The 16,743-nt window shown below is 48.4% G+C and overlaps 1 protein-coding gene across 1 annotated transcript; it reads left to right on the top strand.

Annotated features, from left to right (window-relative positions):
- Positions 1 to 240: 240 nt before the first annotated feature.
- cad (carbamoyl-phosphate synthetase 2, aspartate transcarbamylase, and dihydroorotase) lies at positions 241 to 16,687 on the top strand. The gene is made up of 44 exons (XM_035143977.2): positions 241 to 648; positions 1,267 to 1,406; positions 1,518 to 1,647; positions 1,886 to 2,028; positions 2,123 to 2,264; positions 2,353 to 2,524; positions 3,483 to 3,668; positions 3,783 to 3,892; positions 3,970 to 4,112; positions 4,225 to 4,356; positions 4,569 to 4,802; positions 4,923 to 5,144; positions 5,320 to 5,508; positions 6,068 to 6,192; positions 6,478 to 6,611; positions 6,804 to 6,916; positions 7,310 to 7,474; positions 7,570 to 7,655; positions 7,846 to 8,092; positions 8,236 to 8,334; positions 8,816 to 9,040; positions 9,218 to 9,400; positions 9,486 to 9,704; positions 10,026 to 10,193; positions 10,274 to 10,456; positions 10,645 to 10,749; positions 10,985 to 11,230; positions 11,338 to 11,419; positions 11,507 to 11,673; positions 11,766 to 11,930; positions 12,033 to 12,164; positions 12,342 to 12,543; positions 12,685 to 12,875; positions 12,975 to 13,115; positions 13,225 to 13,314; positions 13,408 to 13,549; positions 13,657 to 13,853; positions 13,945 to 14,019; positions 14,333 to 14,545; positions 14,654 to 14,779; positions 14,869 to 15,024; positions 15,159 to 15,260; positions 15,552 to 15,646; positions 15,894 to 16,687. Exons 1-44 carry the CDS (start codon positions 567 to 569, stop codon positions 15,991 to 15,993), a joined length of 6,699 nt encoding a protein of 2,232 aa, XP_034999868.2. The 5' UTR covers positions 241 to 566; the 3' UTR covers positions 15,994 to 16,687.
- The last annotated feature ends 56 nt before the right edge of the window (positions 16,688 to 16,743 follow it).

The following is a 16,743-nucleotide window of genomic DNA, read 5'->3' as shown; positions in this document are numbered from 1 at the left end:
GTGGACCACAGAGGAATCAGGCATATGGAGGCAAGTTGTGTTTGAAGTAGTGGTCGACATTCACTTCAATTATATTTGAATGGCTGCAACACTGTTTACCCCCCTCCTCCCATCATAGTAGATAATGAGTGAACTTTCACTTCTCGTTGAAGTAACCCTTTAAGAAATAGAATCATGACTTTGGGGGGTTTTATTGTGAAGTTGCTCCCCGGAAACGCGTCGTGTCACCGGGTGTAACTTCACCGCTCCGGTCCCCGCGCTGACTTCCACTCTACCGGCGGCGCGTGTGGGACTCTCTCCCGCATCGTCCCGTCTCACTGCCCGGTCACTTCTCCCGCTAACTCCCCGTCTTCTGTCTCCCCCGGTTCCCTCCTTCTCCAACTCTCTGTCCGCGGAGAAGCCTGCTCTTCATCCTCCTCGTTCGTTCACGCCTCTTCCTCCTCCTCCTCCTCTTCCTCCTCCTCGCGGCGTGAGCTTCACGTGGAGACCGGAGCTCGTCAGCGCCGCAGAGAACCACCCGTCAGTTCCCGGGAAACTTCGCTAGCATCGTTAGCTTTGACCCGAACATGGCCACGCTGATCCTGGAGGACGGAGCCACGTTCAGGGGCCGCCCGTTCGGAGCCGCCGTGTCCGTGTCCGGGGAAGTTGGTGAGTTCACTTTCCCTCGTTTCCAACTTTAACGTTTGAAACCCACCTGCGCGTGGAGCTAACTTCGCGGATCGGAGGTAAAAAAGATCAACTTCAACCTCCTCCTGTTCCCGAACTCCATTCAGATGTCTGTTCCCTTAATGTCGGCTAAGCTAATGTTGTCATTTCATATGCGTCACATGGCGGTTGACCTCTTCATCAGGAGCTGGGTCTTCATCTTCTTCATCTTCATCCTGCTCCAACCTGCCAGAGGCGCGTCTAGCTGCTCTGGGGGCCCCGGGCCCCCTTCAGCAATGTGTCTATACAACCAACCAGAATTAAATGTAACACCCACTAGAATAGAAACAAACCTGCTTTATACATAAAGTGGTGTATAATCTCAGATTTACCTTTTAGCCTCAGCGTACCCCGAAGTTCGGCCTGTGTCGTTGATCCCAAGGCCCAAAACACTTGATTACGCTAAGGTGCAAAAGTTATGTCCCGCTGGTGGCCGCTAACACCTGCTAACATCTACTGGTCGTTTGTGGCTTTAATTGTGTTAAAGACCACGTGTGTTAAAGGGACGCACAACCCTTCTTCGCCTGGGTCGTGCACTGACGATTGTTTTTGCGTGGTTAGTGTTTCAGACGGGTATGGTGGGCTACCCCGAGGCGCTGACCGACCCATCCTACCACTGCCAGCTGCTGACCCTCACCTACCCCATGATCGGCAACTACGGGGTGCCGCCCAACGAGGATGGAGATTTCGGACTCAGCAAGGTGAGCGTCCGTTAAAAGTTTTGGATTTTGTTGAAACCTTTCACGAAGACGATGACGAGCAGCTCAGACTAACACCTCGTGGTGATGTGTGTTTTTCTTGTGCTCCCTCAGTGGTTCGAGTCGTCTAAGATCCACGCTGCAGCTCTGATTATCGGAGAGCTGTCGGACAGTCCCAGTCACTGGAGCTCAGTCAAGTCACTGGACCAGTGGCTCAAGGAGCATGGCATCCCCGGAATACAAGGTCCGAACACCCAAAACGCAACAGATGATATAGTGTCAGACACATTAAAATGGGAAATGTGGAATTAGTATTAATCATAGCTTGTATTTAATTCAGAAATGCAACTTCAACAACAAATGAAAGATGCACGTTACAGACTTTATAATATCACAGATAACGGGGATGATGATTTTATGATCTGCGGATCGTAACGCTTATGGGATGGGTTTTGTTGGACCATATCTTCCATGTGCTCCAGGGATCGACACCCGCTGCCTGACCAAAAAGATCCGAGAGAAGGGCACCATGCTGGGGAAGCTGGTGCTGGACGGGACTCCAGAGGACAGTATTCCCCTGGATAACCCCGACCACAGGAACCTGGTCCAGGAGGTGTCCATGAAGGTAACGGCACAGACAACTCTCTAATAGCCTTTTTAAATCAAAAGACCGTCTTGTGAATAACCTGACACACAAATCTGTGCCGTGCCTCTTTCAGGAGCCCCGAGTATTTAACCCCAGTGGCAGTCTGCGAATCACGGTGGTGGACTGTGGCATCAAGTACAACCAGATCCGCTGCCTGGCTGAGAGAGGGGCCCGTGTCACTGTGGTGCCCTGGGACCACCCGTTGGACAGCGCAGGTCAGCGCCACACGGCTCCTGCTGCGCATCTCTGACATTATGAAACGTTGGATCCCAGTGCCAGCTTTTCTTTCTTGTCTTTTTCTAGAATTTGATGGTTTGTTCGTCAGTAACGGTCCCGGGGATCCTCAGCTCTGTCAGGCCACGATCAACAACCTGAGGAAGGTCGTGTGCGTCGATCGCCCCAAGCCAGTCTTCGGGATCTGTCTCGGACACCAGCTGCTCTCTTTGGTCATCGGAGCGAAGACGTACAAGATGAAGTCAGTAACTCGTACATGACCATAAACCCACTCAGGCCTAAGCTGCTGAATGAAAACACAGTTTGAAAACACCCACCTACAGCGTGGGGGTTTTTCTGAAGAGCTGACAGAATAACCAGCGTTTACTAAAAGCTTATTCTTTCAGCCTCGGAAGCAGATAGAGACACGAAAACAAAAAACATTTGATCACTTAAACTTTCATTCTAAATCGTTGACTTTTCCCTAAAGAAACAAACTCATCCGTGAGTTTTTAAGTGTTCAGTCACATCATGAAAACGATGACAAAGATGTAACTGTTCTCCCAGAGGCCGGAGCCAAGGAACCTGTAGAAACACAGACAGTCACATCCACACTCTGTCTTTTGGGAGAGCTGTGATGTGAAATGCAGTTTTCTGCTGTTCTCAGCAGTCTGGGCTTCCCTTGTTCGAGCAGCGTTGGACTGACCGGCTGTGTTATGAAAAAGACTAAACAAACAAGCCAAGACAGGAGGGTCGGCTCCTCGCTGTGGGTCTGAGAGGTTTTGTTCTGACTCGGCTGCTTTATCAGGCTCCGTGTGAAGGTCAGGGCGGGCAGGGAATGTTCCCAGTAACCTGCTCCTGGAATTTTGTTGGCATCTGCAGCTGACAACAGGACTGTGGGATCTGTCCAGTGACATTCAAACACAGGGTTGGACCTCAAACACGACCAAATACAGAAACACGTTTGTTTTCAGCTAAAAACAAATGGTGTCGTGGTTCAGTTTCACTTTTGTGATTCAGGTTTTTTATGATAAGTGTCTTTTTGAGGCTGTTAGTGGCTGAATTGTAGTTTTATTTAATTTTTACAACAAATAGTGCCTCATTAGAATCGGTGCTGTATTGGTGATGAAGTAATACAAAGAATCGGCCATCTTTTGGATGGTGTGAACATGAGCCGTGGTACCTGACCCCAGATGTTTGATTTTCCGCTCGTCTTTCAGGTACGGTAACCGAGGCCACAACCAGCCCTGCATCCACCACGGGACAGATCGCTGCTTCATCACCAGTCAGAATCACGGCTTCGCTGTCGACCCCGACACTCTCCCCGCGGACTGGGACGTCCTCTTCACCAACGCCAACGACCACACCAACGAGGGCATCGTACACAACGTGCATCCCCTGTTCAGGTAACGTGCTCGGAAACAGAGGCTGAAGGGGAAATAAAGTTTGTACCAGGATGTAGTTGGTCATTCACCTCGTTTGTGACTGAAATATGTGATTTATTTAAATGTTCTCTCCAGTGTTCAGTTCCATCCGGAGCACATGGCTGGTCCGACGGATCTGGTCGGCTTGTTCGATGTCTTCCTCGACACTGTGAAGGACCACAAAGACGGCAGCGCCTCAAAAACAGGTAAAAACAATTGAAGTTTTTATTCTTTTATTTCCGTGTCTTATGTAGAGCAACTTAAAAACATGTATGTTCCTCAGTCAAGCAGCAGCTGGTGGATCACCTGACCTTCCCTGGTTCCCCGAAGCCGGAGGATGTGACCCGACCCAGGAAGGTCCTCATCCTGGGCTCTGGTGGTCTGTCCATCGGCCAGGCTGGAGAGTTTGACTACTCCGGCTCCCAGGTCTGTAGAAGAAGAAGAGAACAGTGCAGCTGTGTCTGTACTAAATGTAATCATCGCTTTGAAGAAACGGACTCGAGGGATATTCCAGCTAATGTTTCGTTTTGTTTCCCAGGCTATCAAGGCTCTGAAGGAAGAGAACATCCAGACTGTGCTGATCAACCCCAACATCGCCACCGTCCAGACGTCCAAAGGCCTGGCGGACAAAGTCTACTTCCTGCCCATCACTGCAGAGTACGTCACTCAGGTACGAGTCCCCTCTTTGATTTAATGAGCTTTCTGGTGTGGAGACGTAAACTTCCGTTATATAATTCAGGGAACTCAGAATAAAACGTGGTCGTACCAAACACAAAAATGTGAATGTCAGAAGCAGCCAAACGATACCAAACAACATTTCAACACTCAAGTCGTAACAAAGAGTATCTCCATGTGGTGTGAATGCTGTGTGTCTTCCCACAGGTGATAAAAAATGAACGCCCTGACGGTGTCCTGTTGACCTTCGGCGGTCAGACGGCGCTGAACTGTGGCGTGGAGCTGACCAAGCTCGGTGTCCTGGAGAAGTATAATGTTAAAGTTCTGGGAACTCCGGTGTCCTCCATAGAGATGACCGAGGACAGGAAGGTCTTTGTGGAGAAGATGGAAGAGATCGGCGAACATGTCGCCCCCAGTGAAGCTGCGCTGTCTGTGGAGCAGGTGAGGAGATGTTTATCCAACATGCTGCCATGATTCTTCACTTTCATTCACCAAAACATGGCTTCTGTTTAGTATTTTATCCACTTTCAGCATCTAAATTCAACTCTTTCACTTTTCTAGGCGCTGGCCGCTGCGGAACGCCTCGGCTACCCCGTCCTGGTTCGTGCAGCGTTCGCCCTCGGAGGTCTGGGCTCGGGCTTCGCCAACAACAAGGAGGAGCTGACTTCTCTGGTGACGTCAGCCTTCGCACACACCGTCCAGGTACTGGTGGACAAGTCCCTGAAAGGCTGGAAGGAGATCGAGTACGAGGTGGTCCGAGACGCCTACGATAACTGTGTCACCGTGAGTAAATAAATACGACTCCCGTGTTGTTAAGAGTAAAGAAACCGGCATTGACAGGTGATGGCGTCACAGAGGTCCATTACTAAATCAAAGTTATAGATATAGTTGATGAGTTGAACAAGAGGTGTCTTGTGATATTTGACAGTATATATGCATTCATTCTTGTGTAATACAGGTGTGTAATATGGAGAACGTTGATCCTCTGGGCATCCACACTGGGGAGTCCATTGTGGTGGCGCCGAGTCAAACGCTGAACGACCACGAGTACAACATGCTGAGGAACACCGCCATCAAAGTCATCAGGCACCTCGGGATCGTGGGAGAGTGCAACATCCAGTACGCTCTCAACCCTGAATCAGAACAGGTACTGTGTGAGGCTAGTGCACACACACACACACAGACACACACAGACACGCACACACAGAACAGACACGTCCTGAGAAAACATGATTTCAGTTCACACGGAGGAAACATTTACCGTCAGTCACTCACAGAAAGTTACAGCAAAACAGATAAGACAGGACTGAAATATTGAAATAATATAAAAATATGAGAAATATATGTGGGGAAAAATGGATTGTGTCAGGGGATTGAGTTGGTTGTCGACTGGACAGATGTGAGGATTCACATCAGTTCTGGAACATTAGAAAAACAGCTGTTCATTCTGTCTTATATTTACGTGGGTGTGTCCAGGTGCAACTTCAAGGTCGTGTTGCTTTAAATGTTGCTACTGCAAAGAATTGTGCGATGGTATTTTCTCCTTTCCTTTCAAGGATGGTCACACACACACACACACACACACACACACACACACATACACACACACATACAGAGAGATGGACACACATTCACGCACGCACACAAAGAGATACAGAGACACACACACACACTCAAGCCTGTGTGTGTGTGTGATGTTTTTGCAGTATTACATCATCGAGGTGAATGCTCGTCTGTCCCGGAGTTCGGCCCTGGCCAGTAAAGCCACTGGTTATCCTCTGGCCTACGTAGCGGCCAAACTCAGCCTGGGGATCCCGCTGCCGCAGCTCAAGTACGTTGTCACAGATCATCGAACCTCAACACTTTTGAAATACTGAGGCAAACAGAATTGTGTCTTTAGCTCCGAGTATTGAAACTTTTAAGTTTTATAAATGTTGTCTTTATATATTATAACCCTAAGGCTTTTTAAAGGTTTGGAATTATTTTGTTGGATAAAACACATTTTCTAGGAGGATGATGAAATTAAGGTATTTTAATGTGTGTTAATAATTTAAAATTAGCTTATTTGTTGCTTTTTTCCCCCGTATATTTATTCTCTGTTTGTGTCTTTCTGTAGAAATTCTGTCACCAACTCCACGACAGCAAACTTTGAACCCAGTTTGGATTACTGTGTGGTGAAGGTGCCTCGCTGGGACCTCAGCAAGTTCCTCAGGGTTTCCACCACGATCGGCAGCTCCATGAAGAGTGTTGGTAAGAGCCGGTGAAAGAGTTTATCACAAATGTTATTATCGCTATTATCGTTCTCTGCTGTGGTGCTGGAAAGAGAAACGAGTATTTGAGATCCTCACCTCAACCTGCTGTTTATAACTGTAACTCTGTCAAATATGTTCTACACTTCAGCCGATATTGTGCAGTTCAGTGTTTGAATCCTTTTCTCCACAGGGGAGGTGATGGCTATTGGCCGCAGCTTCGAGGAGGCCTTCCAGAAAGCTCTGAGGATGGTGGACGAGAACTGTGTCGGCTTCGACCACACAATCAAACCTGTCTCTGAAACGGTAAAAACAAAATAGAGCTTGTGTCTCTTCTAAAGTTGTCGTTTGACCTCTTATCTTGAGTAGATCCTCAAACCGGTGGTGAGTTGTTCGATGATGTGACAATCAAAACAGGATTTAAGTGTTTCCTAATTTCCATAAACCGAAATCACGCCTGAGCAGGTTTTGGTTGCCTGCAGGTAAACAGTCTGTGTGGAGAACAAAAGAAACACATTGACATGCGTTGGCTCGTAGTCAAACATTTATATAGCTGTTAATAGAGATTAGCCAAGAAGTATCACCGTTTGTGTTTAGTGTGGAGAAACATTCGACAGAAACTAGTCGGACTGTAAACTGTGTCAAACGGAGACTTGGCCCAGAAGATGATGTCCTCCTCTCGCCCGTTCTGTCCACCAGGAGCTGCTGATTCCCACAGACAAGCGCATCTTTGTGCTGGCGGCGGCGTTTAAAGACGGCTACACGGTGGACCAGCTGCACGAGCTCACAAAGATCGACCGCTGGTTCCTGTACAAGATGAAGAACATCTCCGACCACGAGCGGCTGCTGGAGACGTACAACCAGGTGAGGAGCCGTAAGAGGGAGACGTCCTGGAGAAGTGGCAGAGTCTTTCTTCTACGTGGCACTTTTGTTGATTTTGTCTGTGTCGTCTCTGACAGAACGAGAGCACCATGCCTCCAGATGCGATGCTGAAGGCCAAGCAGCTGGGATTCTCCGACAAGCAGATCGGACTGGCTGTACAGAGGTGGGTCGGGAACTCGTACAGTCTTTAGTACACATTGTAAAATCAAGCAGCCGCAGCAGCACAGGTTGTGTTATGTCCATTTTCTTGTAATATTTCCTGTTCAGCTGAAACACTTATAAATATGTCTGTCTGTGATTTGTCCATCTGTTCATACACGGGCTGAGCTTGATCGTTTTTCTTTCTCCCGCAGCACTGAGCTTGCGGTGAGGAAGCTGCGCCACGATTGGTCCATCATCCCCGTGGTGAAGCAGATCGACACGGTGGCTGCCGAGTGGCCGGCTTTCACGAACTACCTGTACCTGACCTACCATGGTACGGAGAACGACCTGACCTTCGAGGACCAGCACGTCATGGTGATCGGCTCCGGCGTGTATCGCATCGGCAGCAGCGTGGAGTTCGATTGGTGCGCAGTGGGCTGCATCACCGAGCTCAGGAAGGTACGTCCAGCATGATCTCATCGAATCACCGCCAGGGCAGCTTATTTGTTTGCTGAAAACGGATGTTGAAGAACTTGAAAGTCAGATTATTCTTTTGAATATGCCTGAATGAATATTTAACCTCGTTGTCCCATTTATTGCAGATGGGTTATAAGACCATCATGGTGAACTACAACCCTGAGACCGTCAGCACAGACTATGACATGTGTGACCGCCTCTACTTTGATGAAATCTCCTTTGAGGTAAGACTCGTGTGTGTGTGTGTGTGTGTGTGTGTGTGTGTGTGTGTGCGCGCGAAAATGACTGGATGATTAACTTTTGGAGCCGATTGGTCGGGGGGGGTGCGTTGGAGGCACCACACATTATACCAGAAATTAGGTCATTTCCATGGCATGCGGTGTCGTTTCGGCCGATCGTGCATGTCCCAGCTTTTTTAAGTTGGTTCCTGAGAGGAGATTGCAGACACTGTTGGTAAAGACGAGACATTTTGCTGGAAACTATAGAAAAACCTCTGTGACTGGTTTGTCAAAGCAAAGAAGTGTGAACAAGACTATTCTGTTTGTGTTTCCTCTTCTTCCTCTTTGCCTTTTTTCGGCCGTGTTGTATTTCCCAGAGGCGACACCTGTTGTTTAGGAGAAGACTGCACCGAGTCACTTGTGCCTAAGTTCATGCTATTTTCTTACCCCGGTCTAGATTGTGTATTTATGAGTGTGCACGTTCCAGGTGGTGATGGACATCTATGAGAGGGAAAACCCAGAGGGGGTGATCCTGTCGATGGGAGGCCAGCTGCCCAACAACATCGCCATGTCGCTGCACCGTCAGCTGTGCCGCATCTTGGGGACGTCGCCCGAGTTCATCGACAGCGCCGAGAACCGGTTCAAGTTCTCCAGAATGCTGGACACCATCGGCATCAGCCAGCCACTGTGGAAGGAGCTGTCTGACACTGAGGTACAGACGACTGCAGTTTAAAAATATCCACATATTTAGTGTCAGAATTTCAAAAAGAGCACTCTAAATTTTGATGGGTAAAACTTCTAGTCAGTTTATTTTCTATGTATCTGGGATTGAGATTCAGGGACATAAGTTTTCTTACATTTGTCATCCTTCTCCGTCCTCTGTCTCCAGTCTGCTATGACATTTTGTGAGAAGGTGGGATATCCCTGCCTTGTTCGTCCTTCCTACGTTCTGAGCGGAGCAGCCATGAATGTGGCCTACGGTGACACCGACCTTGAGAAATACCTGAGTAACGCCATGGCTGTGTCCAAGGAGCACCCTGTCGTCATCTCCAAATTCATACAGGAAGCTAAGGTTTGAAAAAACAAAGATAGAAATACATAACGGTAGAAATGTTTAAATGCGTCTGTTACATTTACTTTTTTTTGCCGTTTTCCAGGAGATAGATGTGGACGCGGTAGCGTGTGACGGGGTCGTGATGGCCATCGCGGTGTCTGAACATGTGGAGAACGCCGGCGTTCACTCCGGCGATGCCACACTGGTGACGCCGCCTCAGGACATCAACCAGAAGACCATGGAAAGGATCAAGATCATCGTTCACGCCATCGGCCAGGAGCTGCAGGTCACCGGACCCTTCAATCTGCAGCTCATCGCCAAGGTGAGAAACTGATCTGAAGTAGTTTGCCTTGTGACCCAGCAGAGGGCGCTCCCTATCAGCTGGAGGCATTGCATGTCCTCTTGAATACCAGTGAAGTAAACCAGTAATGTGAAGCTGTTGCACAGATTTGTATAAACTCGAATTAATTGTTTTTCATGTGAAATTCATTCGAACTTGACTTTTGGAAGAAGTGAGTCATAGTAGTTGACTCAAGCTTCGTTGTAACACTGGTTTATTGGCAGTAGTTAAACTTTCCTCATCAGTACTTAGTTAAAATCTGAGCATGAACTGGATTATAATCAGGTGTCACTCCTGTAACAGGATGACCAGCTGAAGGTGATCGAGTGCAACGTCCGGGTGTCCCGCTCCTTCCCGTTCGTATCCAAGACCCTGGGCGTGGACCTCGTTGCCCTGGCAACACGACTCATAATGGGGGAGGACATGGAGCCCGTGGGCCTGATGAGAGGGAAGGGGATCGTAGGAGTGAAGGTAACTGAGAGGTAAAAGGAGTCGGTCTGAGAAAGTGCCCGTCGTGTTTCCCTCCTAACGTTCTGTCACGTGTGCTCCAGGTTCCTCAGTTTTCGTTCTCTCGGCTGGCCGGAGCGGACGTGGTGCTCGGGGTGGAGATGACCAGCACCGGAGAGGTCGCCTGTTTTGGGGAGAACCGATACGAGGCGTACCTCAAAGCCATGCTCTCCACGGGCTTCAAGATCCCCAAGAAGAACATCCTGCTCTCCATCGGCAGCTATAAGGTACTTGTACCGTGCGACTGGTTGGTAACTTCTCAGATGTGAATACTGGGATCCAGACTCAGAGGATCAATTGAAAATCTTCTATGAGATGTTTCAGGTCTGTTGTGTTTAATTTTTATTGCTGCAGATTCACCATGTTTAAGATTTTTACTAACAACGTTGTCTACGAATGATCTGTGTGATCGTAGAACAAGAGCGAGCTGCTGCCCACCGTGCAGGCGCTGGAGTCTCTGGGTTACGACCTGTACGCCAGTCTGGGCACCGCGGATTTCTACACCGAGCACGGAGTCAAGGTAACGATCAAAGTTAAAGGAAATCAGAGTTGTTGGCTCCAGATCAACAGCTTGATTCAAAGTATACTCGCTGTTTAAAGAGCATTTTAATCTTCACGGTACAAATCCCAAACTCTGTCTCTGATTCACAGCTTTAAAAACACATGATGCTCATCAGTTTGTGTGTGTTGTTTTCTGGGGGGCACCATTCACTCAGATTATAAAATGGCACGGTAACCCTTCTGTTCTTCTCCAGGTGATGGCGGTAGACTGGCCGTTCGAGGAGGAAGAGAGCGATTGTCCCACTAAAGAGAAGCAGCGCAGCATCATGAACTACCTGGAGGAAAACCACTTCGACCTGGTCATCAACCTCTCCATGAGGAACAGCGGGGGTCGGCGACTCTCCTCCTTCGTCACCAAAGGCTACAGGACGAGACGCATGGCCATCGACTACTCGGTCCCGCTCATCATCGACATTAAGTGCACGAAGCTGTTTGTTCAGGTCGGTTCTCTCTTTTTAACCCTTTTTGAAAACGAAATGACGATTTAAACTCGCAGCACAGTTTTTCAAATGATCACGTACAAAAATGCTGCGTGGACGTGTTGCAGGCTCTTCATCAGATCGGCCCAACTCCACCAGTGAAGACTCACATCGACAGCATGGCTTCCCAGACGCTGGTCCGGCTCCCTGGTGAGTCACGGGCACATGTACACGTCGCTGATGTCTGATGCAACAAGTCAAAAAGAGTTAAAAAATACGTGTTGTATGATTTATCAGGTCTGATCGACGTGCATGTTCACCTGCGCGAGCCTGGTGCCACACACAAGGAGGACTTCTCCTCCGGTACGGCAGCCGCTCTGGCAGGAGGCGTGACCATGGTGTGTGCGATGCCCAACACTTCCCCGGCCGTCACGGACGCCAGCACTCTGGCTCTGGTACAGAAGGTACGAAGTCGTGTTAAGATGATCCCTGAGTTTTCTTCTGTTTTGAATCTTTGTGTGATAGATGTGAAGTAAATGTTGTGTTGTGTTGTCAGCTTGCCAAGGCGGGCTGCAGGTGTGACTACGCCCTGTATCTGGGCGCTGCTTCAGACAACGCTGCCGTGCTGCCGTCTATCGCCAGCCAGGCGGTCGGTCTGAAGATGTACCTGAACGACACGTACTCCACCCTCAAGATGGACAACGTCTCTCTCTGGATGGAGGTAGGCTGAGAGACGCCGCAATGCAGTCTAGTGGCCAATAGAGGAGCTGCGTCTACAGGTTTGTCTCGGGTGAGAAACTAACTGTGTGGTTTTTGTTTGAAGCACTTTGAGAAGTGGCCCAAGCAGATGCCCATCGTGGCTCACGCTGAGAAGCAGACGGTTGCTGCGATCCTGATGGTGGCTCAGCTCTACCAGCGCCCGGTCCACATCTGCCACATCGCCAAGAAGGAGGAGGTAACGACTGTGCACAAAAGAGAATATTAGTCTTAGTTTTCTATACCTGAATCTTATTTGGAGTTATGTTATGTTGCTCAGAATATTTGTACTTTGATATTCTTCAAGGTTTCATACTTGCCACGACCCAGTTTCTTAATGAGGATTGATATATGATTGATTACTTCTTCCTGTCAGATCCTGATCATCCGCGCGGCCAAGCAGAAGGGCATCCAGGTCACGTGTGAGGTGGCGCCTCATCACCTCTTCCTGTGTGAGGACAATGTGCCGGACATCGGTGATGGTCCAGCGCAGGTCCGACCCATGCTGGGAACCCGGGAGGACATGGAAGCACTCTGGGAAAACCTGGACATCATCGACTGCTTCGCCACAGACCACGGTGAGTCGTCACTGACCACACATCCACGTGTGAGTCCAGGTGAAGGTTAGATTGTGGCGTCGTCTTTAAAGTGATCTGGTTTATTTATGCTTCATTAAGAGAGAACATGTGATAATGTTAGTTTTTATGATGCGTTGTTAGCGCCTCACTCTGTTGAGGAGAAGAACAGCGAGCGTCCTCCTCCTGGTTACCCCGGCCTGGAGACCATGCTGCCGCTGCTGCTGACCGCGGTCAGCGATGGACGTCTGACTCTGGACGATATTATCAGACGTCTCTATGACAACCCACGCAAGATCTTTAACCTGCCTGTCCAAGAAAACACCTACGTAGAGGTATACACAAATAATCACAACAATAATACATTTTTCTTTGACGATTAATTTGGGACACACAGACGAATGATGTTCAAACTTGTGTTTCTTTGCTTTCAGGTGGACTTGGAGCACGAGTGGGTGATTCCTCCGTCCATGCAGTTCACCAAGTCCAAGTGGACGCCATTCCAAGGTCTGAAGGTGAAGGGTAAAGTCCGCCGTGTGGTTCTGAGAGGAGAGGTGGCCTACATCGACGGGCAGGTCAGCATTCATGCACCACATCCCAGAAAAACAAATATCAGGACCACCAAGTTTCCTGGGAACTCGTCCCTTAGTTTTTACATAATCCTGCTATCTAACTCTCTCTCAGGTGTTGGTACCTCCAGGTTATGGTGAAGATGTGAAGACGTGGCCCACGGCCCCCATCATCCCTCCCGAGCCAGTTAAAGAAGCTCCTATGGTATTAATAGTGAATAAAATCATATTTCAGCAGACGTCCTGCTCTCGTCTTGGATGCATTGATTCTACACGTATCGTATTTCCTGTGTTTCAGACTCCAGAGCACACTCGTCCCACTCCTCCCCGTGAAGGCCCGATTAGAACCCGAGCCGCGAGCCCCCGGCGCGGCACAGGGGACGGCCGCTACCTGCTGCCACCGCGCACCCACCGCTCATCTGATCCCGGACTACCACTGGGTACTTCTTTACTGTGACACTCTCTCTTACATGTTTATTTACTATACTATGTGAAGTTTTATTTATTTAACTTGGAGAAATAATTGGTGCACTGTGTTGTTCTGTAGAGATGCTGATGATGCTTCCTCCAGCCGTTGTGGCGGACGGTTACAACCACCCCCCCCCTCTGTCCCGGCTGCTCTCCCCTCAGCCGGGTCCGGGTCAGATACTCGCTGGACCGGCGTCCCACTTCCAGACGTCTCCGCTCCTGCACCCGCTGATCGGCCAGCACATCCTGTCTGTGCGGCAGTTCAGCAAAGAACAGGTACACACAAGTTGTGTTCGTTTACAAACTTACAAAACGTTGTCTAAGGTGTAAGAGGCTTTTGAGTTGATGTGTTTTCTCTGTGTTTCAGATCTCCCACCTTTTCAACGTCGCCCACACTTTGCGTATGATGGTTCAGAAGGAGCGAAGCCTGGAGATCCTGAAGGTACGTCATGTCGTTTACAAATACACAAACCTGCACGTCTGAAAACCCAAACACGGAGTGAAACAACGTCTTAAGTTAAAGCAACACAACCAGAGTTTGATGTTTGAGTGAGTGTGAACAAGGAGAAAGTTTCCTCCTTCACTCCCTGAACGTCTGTTCTCTGTGACTCTGGTGAGTGGGTTCGATTTCCTGTGAGAAAAACTGAGAGTCACAGCTTCAACTGTCACAATCGGAGTGAAGCTGAACTGTAGATCAGTTAAAAAGTCTCACTGCTACTGTGCACACAGCTCAATGACTTTTTGTTCATGTCCAGGGTAAAGTGATGGCGTCCATGTTCTACGAGGTCAGCACTCGCACCAGCAGCTCCTTCTCCGCGGCCATGCAGCGTCTCGGCGGCTCCGTCGTCCACTTCAGTGAATCCACCTCGTCCACGCAGAAAGGAGAATCTCTGTCCGACTCTGTTCAGACCATGAGCTGCTACGCTGACGTTCTGGTGCTCCGACACCCGACGCCCGGAGCTGTGGAGGTGGGTTCAACGTGTTCCTCACGGCTTCAGTGACATTCTCTTCCTAACAGCAGAGTTATTGTCAGTGTTCATGTCTTCATGTAACTCATCTCGCTCTGTGGCCCTCAGAGCGCGTCCCGTCACTGCCGTAAACCAGTGATCAACGCTGGAGACGGCGTCGGGGAGCATCCCACCCAGGCCCTGCTGGACGTCTTCACCATCAGAGAGGAGCTGGGGACAGTTAACGGCATGACGGTGAGGATCCTGCAGAGCTTAAAGCCTGATCCTCACAGAAATACTCTACTTTCTGTAGAAAACTCATCATAATAAATGTTTTCTCTCAGATAACTATGGTCGGGGATCTGAAACATGGCCGCACAGTTCATTCCCTCGCCAAACTGCTGACCCAGTACCGCATCACTCTGCGCTATGTGGCGCCCAAGAACCTCCACATGCCGGCAGAGATCATCAGCTACGTGGCCTCAAAGGGCATCAAACAGGTGGGGGCGCTGTGTACACATGCACACAACGATAAGAGATCAAAAATCTAAATCTCATAAGTTGCTGGAATATTTTATCTGAGTTTGACAAACGACACAAACTAAAGGGATGATGTGTTTTCCCCGGTTTGCAGGAGGAGTTTGAGAGCATTGAAGAAGCTCTGCCTGAGACCGACGTCCTCTACATGACGAGGATCCAGAAGGAGAGGTTCGCCTCCGAGGAGGAATACAAGGCCGTGAGTAAACTCTGCTTCATTTCACTGCTGCTTTGACGTCGACTCTTCAGAGGAGGGTGAACAAAGGGTCTGGACGTGTCTTTTAAATATCTGTTCCCTTTTAAACTACACTTCAACTCACACTTGGCCTCTTGCAAGTTCGTGTTCATATCCAAACTCTCTTTGTACGAACATGACGCGTCAGATTCAACAAACGCTATCGTGTGTAAACTCGGGTCGTGGGTTGACAATGTGTGCAGCGTGTTTTGAAATCTTTGATCCAACCCGCTGTGTCCCTGCTGCTCTTCTCAGTGTTTCGGTCAGTTCATCCTCACTCCTCACATCATGACTGTGGCCAAGAGGAAGATGGTGGTGATGCATCCGCTGCCCAGAGTCAATGAAATCAGGTAAAACACTATGAGACATCGTTTCAGGCTTTTTACAACAGTTTTACGGTTGTGGTGATTTTTCAAAGTTTACCATATATTTATAGACTAAACAATGTGTTTAACCCAGAGATTTCAAGACTTTAATATATTAGAATTCAACCTAAATGGCCTTCAACAGGCCCCATATGAGATTAGATAGTAGATTATTTTACTGCTTTCTCCATTTGATTCTTACTTTTCCTTCCTTGATTGTTTTCCCCCGCAGTGCCGAAGTGGACACGGACCCGAGAGCAGCATATTTCCGTCAGGCGGAGAACGGCATGTACATCCGAATGGCCCTGCTGGCCACCGTACTGAGCAGATAGAATCCACGTGATGATGAGTGTTAGAACCTTCGTGTTGATCCCTGAAAATAACACAATCGACAGCACAGTCTTTGATGTCAGCTGATTTTCAATCTGTAACACGACGCTGCTTTTCTCCAGTTATCTTTTACGTCAACTGTAAAATTTCCATATTTTTTTCAGCAAATGTTCTTTTTTTTTTTTATATATATCTTCAGACAAATTAAGCATTATCCCAAAACCTCTTTAAAGTCTTAATTTTTTTGGGGGGGTTTTGTTTGTTGGCGAGTGTTTATCAGTGAGGGAGAAGAAGCTGCTCTTGGAGGAGACCTGGAGGCATTGAAATCAGTAATATCGTCAAATGATGTTGATGAAATGAATCTTCTGGTTGCTCCGTATGAAACTCGACTAGTTAACTTTAAAGGGACCAACTCGCACACTGAAAAGGGAGAATGTAGCATATAGACAGCTATTGGTCAGAATAGGTACGCTCTGTTACTTCTTTTTGTATGAATTGTTTCTTCTGTAATGTTTCTTTCCTCAAATGTGATAGCATTAACTGCAGGTGGATACGCACACATGACTCACAGGTTGAGGGGTATTCGTCTTAGAGGCAAACCTTTTTTTTTTTTTTAATCCAAATGGGACGTCGGGAACGTGATGGTGAATGACTGTATCATGTGGAGAAATAAATAATAAAAGGACAATTTTCCCATTTGTAGTTCATGTTGTTTTTAATGTCACAGGAAGCAACATGACACATTATGATGT

Source organism: Hippoglossus stenolepis, chromosome 20, assembly GCF_022539355.2.
Source record: "Hippoglossus stenolepis isolate QCI-W04-F060 chromosome 20, HSTE1.2, whole genome shotgun sequence".
NCBI lineage: Eukaryota > Metazoa > Chordata > Actinopteri > Pleuronectiformes > Pleuronectidae > Hippoglossus > Hippoglossus stenolepis.
The sequence above is the reverse complement of the archived record's forward strand: the minus strand, read 5'-3'. Positions and strand labels throughout refer to the sequence as shown.

What these genes read in the sequence shown, in the direction of transcription:
- cad (XM_035143977.2), top strand. Translation starts at nt 567, where the DNA reads ATGGCCACGCTGATCCTGGAGGACGGAGCCACGTTCAGGGGCCGCCCG. An exon ending in CAGTTAAAGAAGCTCCTATG is followed by an intron (nt 13,315 to 13,407) that starts GTATTAATAGTG and finishes CCTGTGTTTCAG; the next exon opens with ACTCCAGAGCACACTCGTCC. An exon ending in CCCAGAGTCAATGAAATCAG is followed by an intron (nt 15,647 to 15,893) that starts GTAAAACACTAT and finishes TTTCCCCCGCAG; the next exon opens with TGCCGAAGTGGACACGGACC.